The sequence below is a fragment of the Copidosoma floridanum genome, unplaced genomic scaffold, assembly GCF_036245765.1.
Source record: "Copidosoma floridanum isolate Cflo_tuat_1 unplaced genomic scaffold, Cflo_Japanese_pri ptg000004l, whole genome shotgun sequence".
NCBI classification, from domain to species: domain Eukaryota; kingdom Metazoa; phylum Arthropoda; class Insecta; order Hymenoptera; family Encyrtidae; genus Copidosoma; species Copidosoma floridanum.
This window is the reverse complement of record NW_028321881.1, coordinates 8,448,891-8,464,782: the sequence shown is the minus strand read 5'-3', so window position 1 is coordinate 8,464,782 and position 15,892 is coordinate 8,448,891. Positions and strand designations below refer to the sequence as shown.

Below are 15,892 nucleotides of genomic sequence, written 5' to 3'. Positions count from 1 at the left end.
AGAGAGCGGCTGGAGTGGTAGGGATGCACTGCTAGTATAGCATGTGGTGGCAAGGAGGACGCGGAGTGAGAGAGAGAGAGAGCGGCTGGAGTGGTGGGGGGCTCAGAAATTTCGTGTCGCTCGAAAAAATTCACAACGTGCCATATAAAGTTTCACTTCAAAAAGTTTTTTTTTTTTAACTGCTTACATCTTGAAGCACACATCAGTTGAAGACCAATGGGCAAAACGTACATACAAACCTACATACCTATATACTGCAACTCCAACAGTCTTCGAAGCTAACTCGTTACGGGGACACCCGAGTGTTTTCGAAGCATGTTGAAGTTACAGTATATGTAGGTATTTACGTACATGCGTTGCTATATATACACATATGTTTGTAGGTATACGTCTATACATATTCCTTCCTATATAATAAGGTTGTTCGTGCGGGGCGTTCCACGCAAACCCCCTATAGACCCCTGAACCTCACCCCTAACAAACCCACACTGCCCACCACAAAAGAAGTTGCAATTCCATCTTTTCCTCCCTTATGTTGGCCTAGCTTACTTTTTGTTCAAACCCCCTGGCGCCTACCCACATATCCCAATAGCCCCCCCCCCCGAAGAATTTTTCTTGACTTCCACCAACCCCACAGCTCTTTACACAATTTTTGTAAAATCGTACTGACACCCCCCCAACCATAAAGGACCTAAATGCATGTGTACATACTATATAATTTTAGAATTTATTTTATCAGAAAACAACAATACTATATAAACTTTTAAAACAACCAAAAACATACATGTAAATATCTTAGTACGCATGACATGGTACATGTTTGCATCTAACGTTGCAAACAACTTTTTTAAGGCCATTTTACAAAGTTCTTTTTTTTTTGCATTTAGCTGAGGTTTGAAAGAAATATTCATCCGATCTTGTTGAAATTTACACTTTTTATTGAAGATTACTAAAGCTACAACTCTGCCAAATTCCAGCTCTTAATGTTTGTGCAAAAGAAAATTATTAATTTTTTAATATTGACTCAAACAACGAGGTTTCTTACATTTTGTGGGGAATAACCAAAGGACCAATTGGTTTCGACTGGAGCTCATTTTGTTCGTTTTTTTGCAACGCATGCTCCTATGTTTGGTATTTTTTATTTTAAGGCTTATTGCTCATTTCTGACGCTAAAAACCGCGTTTTACTACTTTTTCCATTTTTTTGAAGCCTTAGCGGAAAATGTTTTTTGTTCGATTTTATTACAATCGATTGGCATTGTTTAGTACTCTACAACATAAATATATGAGATATTTGCAGTGATTGAATTGTAAAACAGTTTTTTTTCCTGAAATATTGTTAAAAATACAAAAATTAAAATTTTTCTTTTACGTTTATGCACAATATGCCTAAACGCACGTGTTTACCAAAGCCAAATAACGATAAAGTTCGATTTATTATTTATGCAAATAAAAAAAAAAAAAAAAAAATTCTCATTTGACACTATTACCAATCGATAGAAAATATAAAGAAACGTAAAAAAAACTCTTTCCTCAGAGACCTTTTTTTTCATCGTTAACTATCTTTTGAGGACTTAAAAGTATTTTAGTGCGGGGCCCGCAACCTGAAAAAGAAAAATTTTCTGTCTAATCCAGCATTTGCTTTGGCTGCTGCTTCCCCTCTTGCTTGTCTCTCGCCACGCATCGTGATCTATATACGTATACAACGCACGCATGTATAGTGAAGCATGGAGGGAGTATAGCTCGTTACTTACAGCTTATAGCTCATCGTGGCTGGCGCACCACCGCCGCTGTCTTCTTCTCACTTACTCTTACAGCAAGTGTTAAAAACGTTCAATCAATTTTTTTAAGAATAATTTCGCGCTTGTCTGAAGATACGTCATGGATCAATTAGATTGAAAATTTTCCGCCCTACATGCTGGTATTTTTATTTTTATCGTGTCTGTTACCATTAAAGAGATATGAGTGAAATAAACTTCAGACGCGATTTGCACATTAATCCAATTATTTTAAAAAATTGTAATTATTTTTCCCGTAATCAACGTAAAAAATTCTTTTAAAAACATAAAACGCCCTCTTGAACAACAAGCTAGTCGTCTATATTATTCGGTAAAGTATGAAAAATATCATTTACACTTAAACTATTATCAGAGCCAGACACACTGCAAGGAAAGCACTGGGGCTTTTGGTTATTCATTTTAAGACGAAAAAAATCGGTGCGTTTGTTTACTACTGTTCGACACCAATACCGTTTAAACTTTATATCTGCTAGTAGAATTGGTTCAGATTCCAACCATCAGGGCGTTGCTACTTGTTGCTTAACACCACGAATATAACGCATAATAGTGCTACTTGTAGTAGCCTACTACAATATGATGTCAATTTATATCTTTTAACATGTTAATTGCACCTACGATAAGTATTAATAGATTTTATTGATCAATAACATTCTTTAACTGTTATTAATTTTTATTCTATATAAAATATACTCAATTCAATGTATCTAAATTTTACTGAACGGAATAAATAATCCCTACGAATTTATTAATCATTTGATTAAAAAAAGTGCCTGAATGAATAATTCATATTAAGATTAAGATAAAGATTAAGAAATTATGTAAAAACAAATTTTGTAAAATTGACGTCGAATTATGTCATTTTTGGAACTATAAAGTTTGGAATGGTTTTAAGTTTGCTAATCTTATTTGCAGTTATCTTTGAACTAGAAAGATAATTTACTTTCCTCCTTTATCTCCAAGGATGGCAATAAAAGTGTTTTTTCAGTATTTAATTTGGTACCTGAAGTTTTACGAACTTATGTGATGGAAAAAATTAAAAAAAAAAAATTAAAGTTTTTCGCGTACTATGTTTGAAAAAAGAATTAAAAAAAGGAAAACAACAACAGATAATTAAAAAGTATGCATATTTTCTAGAAGTATGAGGGTTTGTTAAGTTGAAGTAAGAATAACATAGGTTATCTGTGATATTTATTTTTGATAACTTGAGTATTTTGAGCATGTGAGAAATCTTACACCTACAGTACTTCTACACATACACCTTAGCGTTGTGATGTATGTTTGTGAATTTTTAGTACTACAAATTGCTGAAAACGAATCCTGAAAATCAAAATTTACTGAACCAAAAAATAGAAAGTTGATGACACTGGATGTGGAAATTGTAAAGTTTTGTTTTCGGAAATGAGTTGAGATTAAAAAAACAATTGAAACTAGAGATATAACTAAAGAATTTAATCGACTTATCATTTTTTTCATTTAGCCTTATGAAATCTTATGTGGAAAATGCTTTCAAAATCTCAGAATAGGATGATCATCGTTCAGGAAACGAAAATGAGATAAAAAATAATGTCACACTCCTTTTGAAACTATTTTAACCTTCGATTAATGAAAATGAAGTACATATTGTTAGGTACATAGTTACAAAGTCGTGGAACGTGTGAGTTGCCGCGCGATCAAAAATGTTGGTATGTTGTGCTAGGTGTTGTTGTTGATTAAAAAATAGTAGTTTAGTCAAGATTGTAACCTCAAGCTAATTATTTCTGTTTGTTTTGAATAACAAGGCTTAGTTTCGTTTTATAAAGTAACGTGTTTTAATTGTTACTGGTAAGTGTACCAATTTTAAGGGCTTGTCTGGGATACGAATGTTAAGAGTTTTGAGGTTAAAGAAGCCCTTCATCAGATACACACCGTCGAAAGAGACTGAAGCAATGAAGCAACAGCTGCAAGAATCCAAACAGCAGTGCCTGGAATTAAAAAACCAGCTGAAAAACATAAGGCGAGTTGTGTAAACTCAGGATGAGACGATCGTGAAATTCAAAAAAGAAATGGTTGAGCTGCAAAAAAATGGTGACGATTTTCAGGTACAGCTTGACGACGTATGGAAGAAAATAGAGAACACACTACGCAAACAACAGTAGATTTATGAGAGGACACTTCAGTGGTTAAGGTCAACTCTTTCTAATGCTCGCGAGATGATTGTGAGTTTACATACCTAGGGAAATACAGTTTTAGCCGAACAGGACTTCCTCTTGAACAAAAGACAGTTATGACAAAGAGAAAACATGACTTCTTAGGGTCAACAAATCCGTGGCATAAGGCAGATAAGTACTGCTGAAAATCTTTTGACACCACCACCACAATCGTTACAACCACAACAGACATTACAGTCAACACAACCTCTACCGACTCAACATGCATCTTTTTGGCAACCTCTTTCGAATAGCTTAGTAACAGGGTCATTTACACTTTTACATGTTCAGGTAGACAATTATGACGGAAGTTCTTTGTTTAGAGATTTCTACAATCAGTTAAGTCTGATCACCAAGTTCAATGGTTGAGATGCTAACAGGAAAACAGTTGCTTTAATTTCTTGTTTACGTGAAAAGGCGAGATCGGTGCTTAATAAGTTTTCAGGGTCAGAGGGACTGTTGGGTTTGACTCCCAAACTTTAGGTTTGTTTTACGTAAAAATATTTGGCAGCAACATGTTATTTTCAACTACAGAATAGAAAGCAGAAGTTCGATGAAGATTTTTCAAGTTTAGCTGCTGATTTACAAAAGCTAGTTTTAGTAGTTTACCTTGAGTGTCCGTTCACTACTTCAGATAAAATTGTTTCTTTACAGTTCATTATTGAGATTGCTGATACTTCTATTAGGAAAGTGCTCTAATTAGAGAGAATTAAATCTTTGAGAGTTGCTCTTCACAGGCAATTGAGGTCAAGGCAATTAAAAAAAAAATAGGAGATTTAAAGGGACTAATGTTGTTGCAGTGAGATGCAGAGTAGTTCAATCGAATTTCAATCCAGAAATAAGTTAGCCAAAAAAACCCTTGAATGTCACGTGCTGGAATTGTGAAAAGAAGGACCATGTGAAGTACAATTGTCCTCATCTGCATGCGTTCAATTTTCAAGAAAACTTTTGTTGAACTTTCAGGAGTGAGTTTAACAGTATACTTTACTAGTAAACAAACCAACTCCTTTACTTTTAGTCTTGAATAACAGAAAAATTTATGAAAATTTCAGTAAATTTATGGTTAAAGGTACATTAAGTAACAAAATGTATAATTCTGTATTTGGTTCTGGTTCTGACGTTAATATTTTGAATTCAGAATTTGTAAATTCAGTGGATATTAAAATTTCCATTGATTCTGTGACACTGAAGTATCCAACAGGTAAGGATGTTCCTGTATAGTTTAGGGTTAAAGCTTTTGTATTTCTAGGAAAACACGAGGTTGAATAATTTGTATAAATGTAAAGGATATAGTTGATGATTGTATTCTCGGAAGTGATTTTTTTTTTATTAGATAGGTTTAATAGGAAAAATTCATAGTTTAAGGTTTGAGAAGATAGATTTGCAAGATCAAGATGATGCCCCTGTGCAGGATTACGAACCTGTAGAACATCGTTACAGTTCATATACAGGGTATTTTTTAGCAAAATTCGGAGGAATCAGATAGACAGCCATCAAGAAAAGAACCTATTAACAAACAAAAGGAAATTGACCCTTTTATATAAGAAATGGAGAAGCAAGAAGTTATGAAACGATCATCAAGTTCCAGGTGTTTTCCAGTCGTCCTAAAGAAAAAGAAAGATGTTCCTGCAATATTTTGTGTTGACTTACGAAAAGTAAATGTAACAACGATTAAAGATTTATATCCTTTACCACCATCAGATAATACATTGGATAAATTATCAGAAAAATCGTGGTCCTCTACATTTGATTTGAAGAGTGGCTGTGGGCAAGCAAAAGTCAACTCCGAAGATAGAGAAGTTACAGCTTTCTCTATTGGACAAGAATCGTGGCAATTAAAATTCATGCCATTTGAATTGTATAATGCACCAGCGACTTTTGAACAACTTACGGAAAAAGTACTTGAAGAATTGTTTTACAAAATCTGCTTAGTTTATTAAGATGATATCATAGTATTAGCAAATTCGTTTGAATAAATGTAAGTAAATCTGGAGAAGGTATTTCTTCGATGTTAAAAAGCTTATCTTGGAATGAACAAAAAGAAATTAATTTCCTAAAAAAAAAAAATTTAATTTCTTGGTCACATTGGTCACAAAAAAAGGAAAGAAGGTGAGTACCGAAAAGATTAGGACTGTTATGGAATGGTATATTCCAATGAACAATAAAAAACGTCCGCCAGTTGTAAGAATTTTGCTTGTAGTATAGACAATTTATTAAAGACTTTTTAGATATTGCTAAACCTTTCCATATTTTGACATTAAAAAATGATCGGTTTAAATGGTCTTTAGAAAGTCAGGAAGCATTTCTAAAATTGAAGAGCGTTCTTACACCTTCTTCCGTTTTTTCTTTTCTGAGGTTAGATTGTATATTTACCTTAGATACTGACGCATTAAGTCATGGCATTGGTTTAGTTTTATCTGAGAATCACGAAGGTAAGGAAACGGTTATAGCTTACTATAGTCGAGTGTACAGTACGTCGGAAAAGAATTATTGTGTAACTCTTAGGAAGTTATTAGCGATTATTGAGTCAGTAAAACATTTTCGTTGTTACTTAAACGGAGAGGAATTCGTAATTAGAATAGATCATTTTGCCTTAACTTAGCTGTTATGATTTAACGAGCTGAATGGCCTGATATAGCTAGACGGATTGGATTGTTAGATCAGTACAAGTACAAGTACAAAGATTTTTCATAGGAGAGGAACAATTTACGGAAATGCAGATGGATTATCTAGACGACCATGTAAAGATAAATCCTGCAAGTACTGCTATTAGATTGAAGAAAAGTTCAACGAAGAGAATTAGACAATAAGTTGAATCGTTTTTGTTAAAGAAACAATATCAGACTAGCAAAAACGCCAGATGGAAGACGAAGCAATAAAAATAATTATTGACAAAATAAGAGAACTATTACTCAGCCAGATTAGCAAAAAATTGCATCAAAAGACGAATTTACAAAGTATATTGTAGTCAATGTGACTCATTCGTTATTAAGGATACAGTATTTAGTAAGGATAAATATTCTATACAATGGATTTCACCAAACTTGAAGACCAAGACTTTACAACTAGTCGTTCTAAGAAAGAAGATAGATAAAGTTTTTCGAAAACCGCTTGATTTACCTTGATCGGAGGACATTTTGGAGTTAGCAAGACACTGGACAAAATTAGGAAGAGATTCTACTGTGCCACTTGCAAGAAGAATGTTGAGAATTAGTGTCTTACGTGTATAATTTGTATTGCACAGAGAGGTACATCAGATAAGGAATATATTTAAATCAAAGCTTATAACTTAAGAGACTTTAGATGGATATTTTAGGCTCATTCTCAACTTCTTTAATAAATAATAAATATCTTCTTGTCGTGATAGATAAGTTTATTTAATGGGTAGCAGCTTTTTCCTTATTAAACATGAGGACAAAAACAATAACTCAAAATTTTGTTAATGATGTAGTTTGTCATTATGGTCTACCCTTAAAAGTGCATACTGTTTAGGATAAAAATTCCGATTTTCGTCTTGTAAAAGAATCAGCAGAACTTTTAAGAATCAGAAAAACACGAACTGCACCGTCACACTTACAATTAACCGGTCAGGTGGAACGCCAACATGAGATGATCTTAATTAATTATCTAAATTCATACAAAAATCAAAAAGATTAAGATTCTTGGATCTCACTATTTTTGTTAGCTTACAGATCTTTCAAACATCCGACGACCGGGTTTTCTTTAGCTCAGATGTACACTGATGATGATTTTTGACTTCTACTGGATCTAATAACAGGATCTTCTCCAGATTATCGTGTTGAAGTTTCTTAACCGAAAAATTATGTACTAAGGAAGAAGATAGCAGAAATTTATGACTTAACAAGAACCACCATAGCTGTAACATTTTGCAAGATCAAGACCCATTACAATAAACAAGCAAGAAAGTTTGATTTTTTGGAAGGACAAAAAAATTAGTTCTATAATCCATAAAGAACCAAAGAAAAGAGTCCAAAACTGCAGAGTAACTGAGACGGTCTGCTTGAAGTTGTCTAGAAGATTAACGACATTGTCTATGCCATTAAAAAGTTACCAAAACAATGGATAAAGATGATAGATGCGAACAGAATTCTGATTTTTCACAAAAGACAATCATTCTAACTACTCTGCTTTGGTCTTATTTCGCGTGGATTACTTTTCCGAAGACATTAAGCAAATTTCAGAGTAGAAACATGAAATGAGATCAACGGGACGTCATTTCTTATTTTATGTCAATGGATTAAACCGGGTACCTACCTTTCACATTACGCTGAAAAAATGAGACGTAGTAGAATAAAACAATATATTAGGATTGAAGATGCTTGGTAAATTGGCAATAAAGTTAAGGTAGAGAAAATTTAAGTCCTGCAGCTATAAAAAAAAAATTTGGATGTAGTTGGATTTACATTTGAATGCAATGTACTTGGTAACTTGGAAAAGGGGTCAAACAGAGTCATTCTTTATCCTGGAGCTGTATTAATATCTTGTAGCTACAAGGAAAGAAGATAAAGGTGACATTTTTGAGCGTTGTATGGTGTTCACTTTCGTGATTGTCGGGACGACAATCTGAAAGAGACGGAGGTAATGTTGGGTAAATAGTTAAAAAGTGGTGGAACGTATGAGTTGCTGTGCCATCAAAAATGTTACTATGCGTTGTTAGGTATCGTTTTTGCTGATTAAAAAATAGTAGTTTAATTGAAATTGTAACTTTGAGCTAAATACTTCTGTTTTTTTCTACTAATAAAGCGTAGTTTTGTTTAGTAAGGTAACGTGTTTTCATTGTTACTTGTAAAAGTAACAATTAATTCACATACACATATATATGTCGCCTTTAGGATCATTGCAACAATTGACTTAATCATCTCACCACCTGATAGATGAATTTGAAACTAAAGAAATTGAGCTCATGACTATGCCATTTGACATAGTAGTTTCATCAAAAGCATATTGCTTTGTCTGTGGACAAAGAAGTTAAATTGTTAACGTTTCACTTAAAGCTATCCTTCAAGTTTTCACCAAGAGACGTTTGTTTATTTTTCACCGAGATTGCTGCTGTCAAGAACATTTGATGAATAAACGATTCAATGAAGATCTTATACTTAAGATGACTGTATATTCTACCGAAGCTGTCATTGAAGCTATTAAGTTAGAAAGTCTGATTTAAATGTTACCAAACGAAATTTATGTTGGGCTACATGATAAAATTAATAACTTATTAATGTCAGACGACCGTCTTGAAGCTTTACTGGACATTCATGGAGTACAGTTCTCATGTTTAAGAGTTTAACAATGTCAGATATTAAAATTATAAAAATAAATCAAGATTTGTGACTAAACTTCGTTTGATCGAAAAACCTGTTGACAGAGTAATTGTGCGGAAATATAATTTTATATGTGATCGTCTTTTTCCAACAAACTGTGTTCATAATGTAGTATATTTAAAAGTGTAGTTAATATACACCCTGTAGGGTCAATGAATTTCTAACATCATTATATTTTTAAGAAAAACTATACTTCACACCATCAGTTTAGAAATCTGGCTCTTCCGGATGCTATAACTTTCTGTAAAACTGCATGCTTCTTTAAAAATTATCCCGGACAGCAACTTACTTTTCATAATGATGATGTAGAACTATCAATGGAAAGAATAAAAGCACGAAAAAGCGTTGCAAATTATTTAGCTAAAAATGTATGTGATGCTAATTATAATGAAAAATTATAATAGTTCAAAAAAATTACATTAGATCTGATGATCTACACAGTTTTAGAGTTAATACTCGAAAATTTGGAACTTATTCTCACAGAATCCTATTAATTGTAACATGCTGTATCATATTTAGGAAAAATGCTTGATAAAAAAACACTTTATCTATAAGCTACCTTAAAGAATAATTAGATATAGGAAATTTCAAAAATAAATCTTGACACATCAAGACCTAGGAATACTACATCCATTAAAATCTGAATACTGAAGGTACAGATGCAGTAAAAGGAAATTGCTGTAGCTGTGCAAATGGACTACAAACTGTTGGATGTTGTTCTCATGTTGCTGCGCTGTTATATTATTTGTCTTATGACAAATTTTTATCAGAAGTAATACGACTAGCTAAAGATTCCATGATTCTTTTTAACGTTGACAATGTTTATTCTGAGATTGCTGAAAATAGTGACGAAGATTATAATCATATGCAATAGAGTTTGCAAGTAACCTTAATTTTAAGTACAATCTTGTTGTAAACATTTTTTAATGTAAAAAACGCCCAAGCTAGAAGGTTAAAATTTGCGCACATCGTAAAAAAAATAGTTACAACTTCTTAGAAATTAAAAGTTTTTTTATAAATTAATATTTTTTTTGAGATTATGTTTACCTCAAACTAATGTTAACAAATTTCTCCGTAAAGTTACTCCCTAAAGTTTGATTGTAAATTTTTCCTTAAACTGGATCAACTGGATCATAAGATCGTAAATATCAAATAAAGGTCTAAAAGTGCCGATAGGGTTAATGGGACAGAAAAAAGGTTTTGATCTAATTTACTATTCTTTTAAATTTTTTTCAAAGTCCAATACAAAACTTTGTTACAAAAATATAAATAAGAATTAAGAGCATTCTACCATTAAAAATGAGGGTACCCTTTAATTGGAAGTAAGATAGCAAAAAGAGTAAAAAATTATCATATGGTAATAGCAAGGAGCTTATTAATAATAATATTACAAATGATTTTGTAAGAGAGTAGAGTTGTTACGTTTAGTAGTTTTATTAGGCTAGAGACAAAAGATCTATAGTAGCCTCACCTTATTCTACAAAGCTGATTTAGACAGCTTACAGAGTTTCTCATGAGCATTTCCTATTGCAAAGTGTATACTGATGATAGCGAGTGCAAATTGGTTAATAATGAATTGTATGAATAATAATAAAAGTAAAATAAATATAAATACACATCATAGTAGTTGTCGAAATATTTTTAATTGTAAAAATGAGATTTAGGCATTAAGAGAATTGATTGAGATAAGATGCAATTTATCAAGTGTTTAAGTGGCAGTTATGTGCTTTAAGGGGGTCCCAGCAGGAGGAGTTAAGAGGTCGTGGGTAGTTTAATTGATAGATAAGAACTCACAGAATCTAGTAGTGTCTTTGTTTATATCTGTAACCGCGGAAGATTTCGAGATATTTCCTCTCAAAGTTCACACATTATACATAACCTCTTATGGAGCAACACAAATGGATCTTAATTTTCTAACCATAATGTAGGAGTTATATATCAGGATGGCAAACTATTTTATAAAAAAAAATCTCAGCTTCCAGATGGTACCTTGCAAAATATAGGTAACCCTGAAAAAATTCGAGATATTCCGTAAAGTAGTAATCAAGTCGTTGTATTCTGCTTGTATTAGCACACAGTTCTTACAGTTACACACATACATACATGATGGTGCTCGTACATGTACTTGCAGCAGTGATATCAACAGACAATTATTTTTGGGTTGGTACCAGTGCTCGATAAAGCCTCCTTAATGATTTTTAAGAGTCGGCTCTAGGTATAGGTAATTAGTGAATTAGGTAAACAAGTGTTCTACTCTTCAACAGCTCCAATAGTAAAAGAGTTATTATAGAGACGTCTTAAGTGACGTATGCCACAGTGAGAAAGAGATTTTTAGTGAACTGTGTCCTCCTTAATTACATGAACTAAATAGAAAGGCAAAAGAGTATGACAGACTAATTCTAGATTTGTCTGAGTGTTTATTGACAGAAGCTAGGGTGCATAATAGTTTTTAACCAGAAATAGTTGAAACAACAAATTACTTCTAAAATATAATCATAAAGCATGATGTTAATCAAAATGGAACAATGTATGAAATCATGTTTAAAGGAAATCCTAGAATGAAAAATTAAGAAATTTGTAAAAGAACAGTAGTTATAAGAATACCAGATAGAAAAAAAATTCATATTGAGATAATAGGCCAGATTCGGGTGACTTGTTGGATTATGAAAATATTGGTTACAGCGTTTCAACAAATAATAAAATTGTAATCAACGAGACTTAAAACGATAATGATTAGGTCATGAGTTCGTACGCATAAGGTTAAATGAAAATAAAGTTAAGAATGAAATTAATAAAAAGTGAAAATGATAATATTAATAGTTAAAATTGAAAGTTGAGAAATATAACAAGGCAAAAAAAGAAGCCTGTGAGTATAAATCAAACAAATTTTGTACACACTGTGTTACTTACGTCAACTTTACATGTGCTAAGATACCTGTATCTTATAACGATGCAATGAATAGTGATAAATCTGAAAATTAGTAAAAAGCAATAGGTGAATAAATGCACTGTTTGCATGAGAATAAAACTTGTATTTCTGTAAATAAACTAAATGATAAAAAATTTTCTAATTCAGTATGAGTTTTTACAAAAAAGCTAATAACGTTTTCAAAGTAAGGTAAATTGTAAAAGGATACCAGCAAGATGATATAATGCATAATATTCGTTTACCAGTAAAAAGAGTGTAAACGTTAAAAATTGTAATTTTCTTTTGTAGTCCAAATAATTTGATTATAGAACTAATGGATGTTAAAGCATGCTTTTTAAATGGTCAAGTCAAATCTATAAGGTTTATGTCAAATAATCAGAATGCTATAAAAATGGTACTTATAAGTTATTAAAGTTCGAGTAAGCGTTGCGTAGAGTTAAAAAAAATCCAAGAGATTAGTATGAATGTTTACATAATTATTGAAAAAGTTAATGTTTTAATAGACGTGAAAATGACTGTCACTTGCGTGTTAAATAACAAAGACGGTAAAGTTCATTTGATTCTTTTCTTAGATATTTTATTAATCTATTTTGAAAATAAAGAAAATTTTTAAATGGTAAGAAAATAATTGTTCAAAAAATATAAAATAAAAAATTTATATGAAACAAGTTTTTATTTAGGTATTAAAATTAATTAAAAAATTTTAATTAAAATGACGTAAAATGGAAATGACATTGTAAATTTTCAATTCTACAAAACGATAATGAGAAAAAATTTTTCATTGGAACCTGCGCAATCACTATGTGATAAAATAGTATACAGAAATTCAATTAAAGCTTTTTCATACAGCAGCTTAGGGACTAGACCACATTGTAGTTTTAGTGTATACAATCTGAACAGATTTTGAATTGTAATGATAGAATTCTTTTATAAAATACTTCTATTTGACTAAATATTTCAAATTTTTTTTTTTTAAAGAAATTTACTAATAATGTCATTAATTGTTATGTTCATGCTATTGGGCCTGAGTTAATACTGATAAAAAATTAACAGCATGCATGTATAAAATAAATAAAATGCAATTTAATGAAAATCTAAGAAGCAAAATAGTGTCACTAAATCCTTAACAGCAACTGTTTGTAAGCGTTATCGGAGTGTGTTACTAAGTTATGAGTTATGATATTTTTACTACTTGATTTTTATTACGGATTTTATGGTCGATAAAGATCTATGAAAATATTAAGGATATTGAAAATATTGAACACTGGTGTGATGAATAAGTAAAAGTATAGAAATTAAAAAAAAATTGAAGTACATTGATATACCCATTATCACTCTGCAAATAAAAGTCGAATTAGAAGGAAATACAGCAGACATTTTTACAAATGTTTGAGGGTGGAAATAAGTTTAAGAAGTTTGAACGTATGCTAAATGTGAAATAGTTTTAAGTACTAAAATCAATACTGTAACACAACAATAAGAAGGTGTGTTGCAATACAGTTAAGTTTTGCTATGAGAATATAATTAGGAAGTAGCACGTACAGAATTAAGTATGGGTAAGGAAAGCGATGCCGTGTGTGCTGTGGAGAGAAGAAGCAGTACATATGTAGGACATAGCTATTGACACATGGGAGTCGCCGAGACCTTGGTGGCAAAATTAGTAATGCGCTTTCTCGGTGAAAAAAAGTTCAGGTTCGAGACTTGATCGAGGTAGCACTTTTTTTAAATTGCTGCGTATGACAAATTATTAATACATTAGTTATTTTAGCTATAAGAATAAATGAGTTATCTTTGCATACTGGCTACTTAATGAAAAATGTCAATAAAGAAATTATTTATTCGTCATTTCAATTGTATAATAGATTCTTTTGATAATATGTTAATATGACAATCTCATAAAGCAGTTTAATTACTAGTTATAATAATGAAAAGTTGTAAAGTGTAGTAAAGTACTGTAGTAAAAATGAATAGACGTAGTTAACTTATTTTTTTTCCAGGTACGCCCTTTTTCAGGATTACATTGACAAAATAAATCAAGGAGACAATACTTTAGAAGAATTCTCAAAATCATACTTAAAATTTGGAATTCACAAAAATGACGATAACTCAGTTACAATAAAAGAATGGGCTCCAGCTGCTGAACAAGTTTTTATTACTGGAGATTTTAGTAATGTATTCTTTAGGTTTTATTAAAACTTTTTAAGTTACTTTTGCGCGTTTTAAACTAAAAATAAAACCGACTTTTGATCAAAAATTTCATTTTTGAACCAGACAGTTTAAATCGATTTTTCTTGTAAATATATTATTGTATCTTGTATCTGGGCATAAAATTTTAGGGTATTCTAAATTACATTATGTAAGGGATCGTTTTTTTTTTTTTTTTTTTTTTTTTTTTTTTTTTTTTTTTTTTTTTTTTTTTTGATGGAGTGATAAACAGAAAATCTCCGTAGACACCTGAACTAATCCGTTGGTAGTGTCGGATTTATCCGGTGTCCCTACTGACTAAAAACTAATCTTCCTGCATGGACAGGTCCGTAAGGATCACTCCCCTAGAAGACAAAAGGGCATAAGAGAAAAAAGAAGAAGGAAAATAACGAAAAATTTCGGAGGCCAGCTTGCTCTCAAAGGAGAGAGAGGAGGGGCACTTATGCTTGTGGGTGAAGCTCGAATCTTGGCTTGCGCTAAAATAGAGTTAGAGAAAATTAAATTTGGTGTTATTGTATGTTTGAGTAGATGTGCAAGTCGGCTGTGTGTTGTGTATTTCGAAGCGTACCTTTGATTAGTGTAAGTGTTGTATACGATTTAGGCCGTAAATGATACGGTGGACAGATAGATGCTCCTGAAAGTTCGTGAGTGCGGCGATGGTGGGATTTAGGTGGTCCGTAATGGAGACGCCGATTTTCGACGCAAGGACAGGGGCAGCTTGTATTGGAGGGACGATGTTGAACTCCTTGATAACTTGAGTATTCCTGATGTACCATGGAATACCCAGGACCAACCTCAGTACCTTCATGAAAGGGCCTTGGAGACCCTTAAGTCGGTTTCCCTTTTCAGCGGCCCATGTTAGTATCGCTTAGGTGCTGATGCTCTTGATGATGGCGTTGAAGGTGCGCAGCTTGGTCTTCTGGAAAGCTGCTTTGTTGTTAAAGAAGGGCTTAAGTTGCACGAAGGCTCCGTATACCTTACTGCGAATGCTATGCACGAAAGTATGTGAGTCGACAGTCTAATGTGATGCCGAGATACTTTAACAAATTGTGGCATGTATACAAGGCAGTTGTTCATAACATAAATATGTTGAAAATGTCTTAGCTGTTGTCGTGTAATTTTAAATTGTTAAAATAAATTTTGTAATTTTATTATAAATATATTGAAATAAGCATAGTCATATTGATGATCCCGTTATTTTTTGCAGAAAAGTTATTGTACTTCATAGACTTATCCTTTCTATAACAGTGGATTCCAGCGGGGGGGAGAACTATTCTTACGCAAAAGACTTGATTCTACACTGAAAATTTGGAACCCTAAAGCTCTATTCCATTTCTCTAAACGATTTAATCACTTGTTAAAAATTAAATTTGATTTGACAGAGTTAGTAGTGCTTATTAAAAAAGTAATATAAATCTAAAAAAATAAAATTTTT

The 15,892-nt window shown here is 32.0% G+C and overlaps 1 protein-coding gene across 2 annotated transcripts in view; it reads left to right on the top strand.

Annotated features, from left to right (window-relative positions):
* The window catches only part of AGBE (1,4-alpha-glucan-branching enzyme), a 567,870-nt gene that overhangs the window by 93,567 nt on the left and 458,411 nt on the right, over window positions 1-15,892 (top strand). For both annotated transcript variants that reach the window (XM_089597372.1, XM_089597367.1), the window contains exon 2: window positions 14,250-14,419. In XM_089597372.1, coding sequence (XP_089453498.1) covers window positions 14,250-14,419 — 170 coding nt within the window. The remainder of the gene's footprint in view (window positions 1-14,249; window positions 14,420-15,892) is intronic.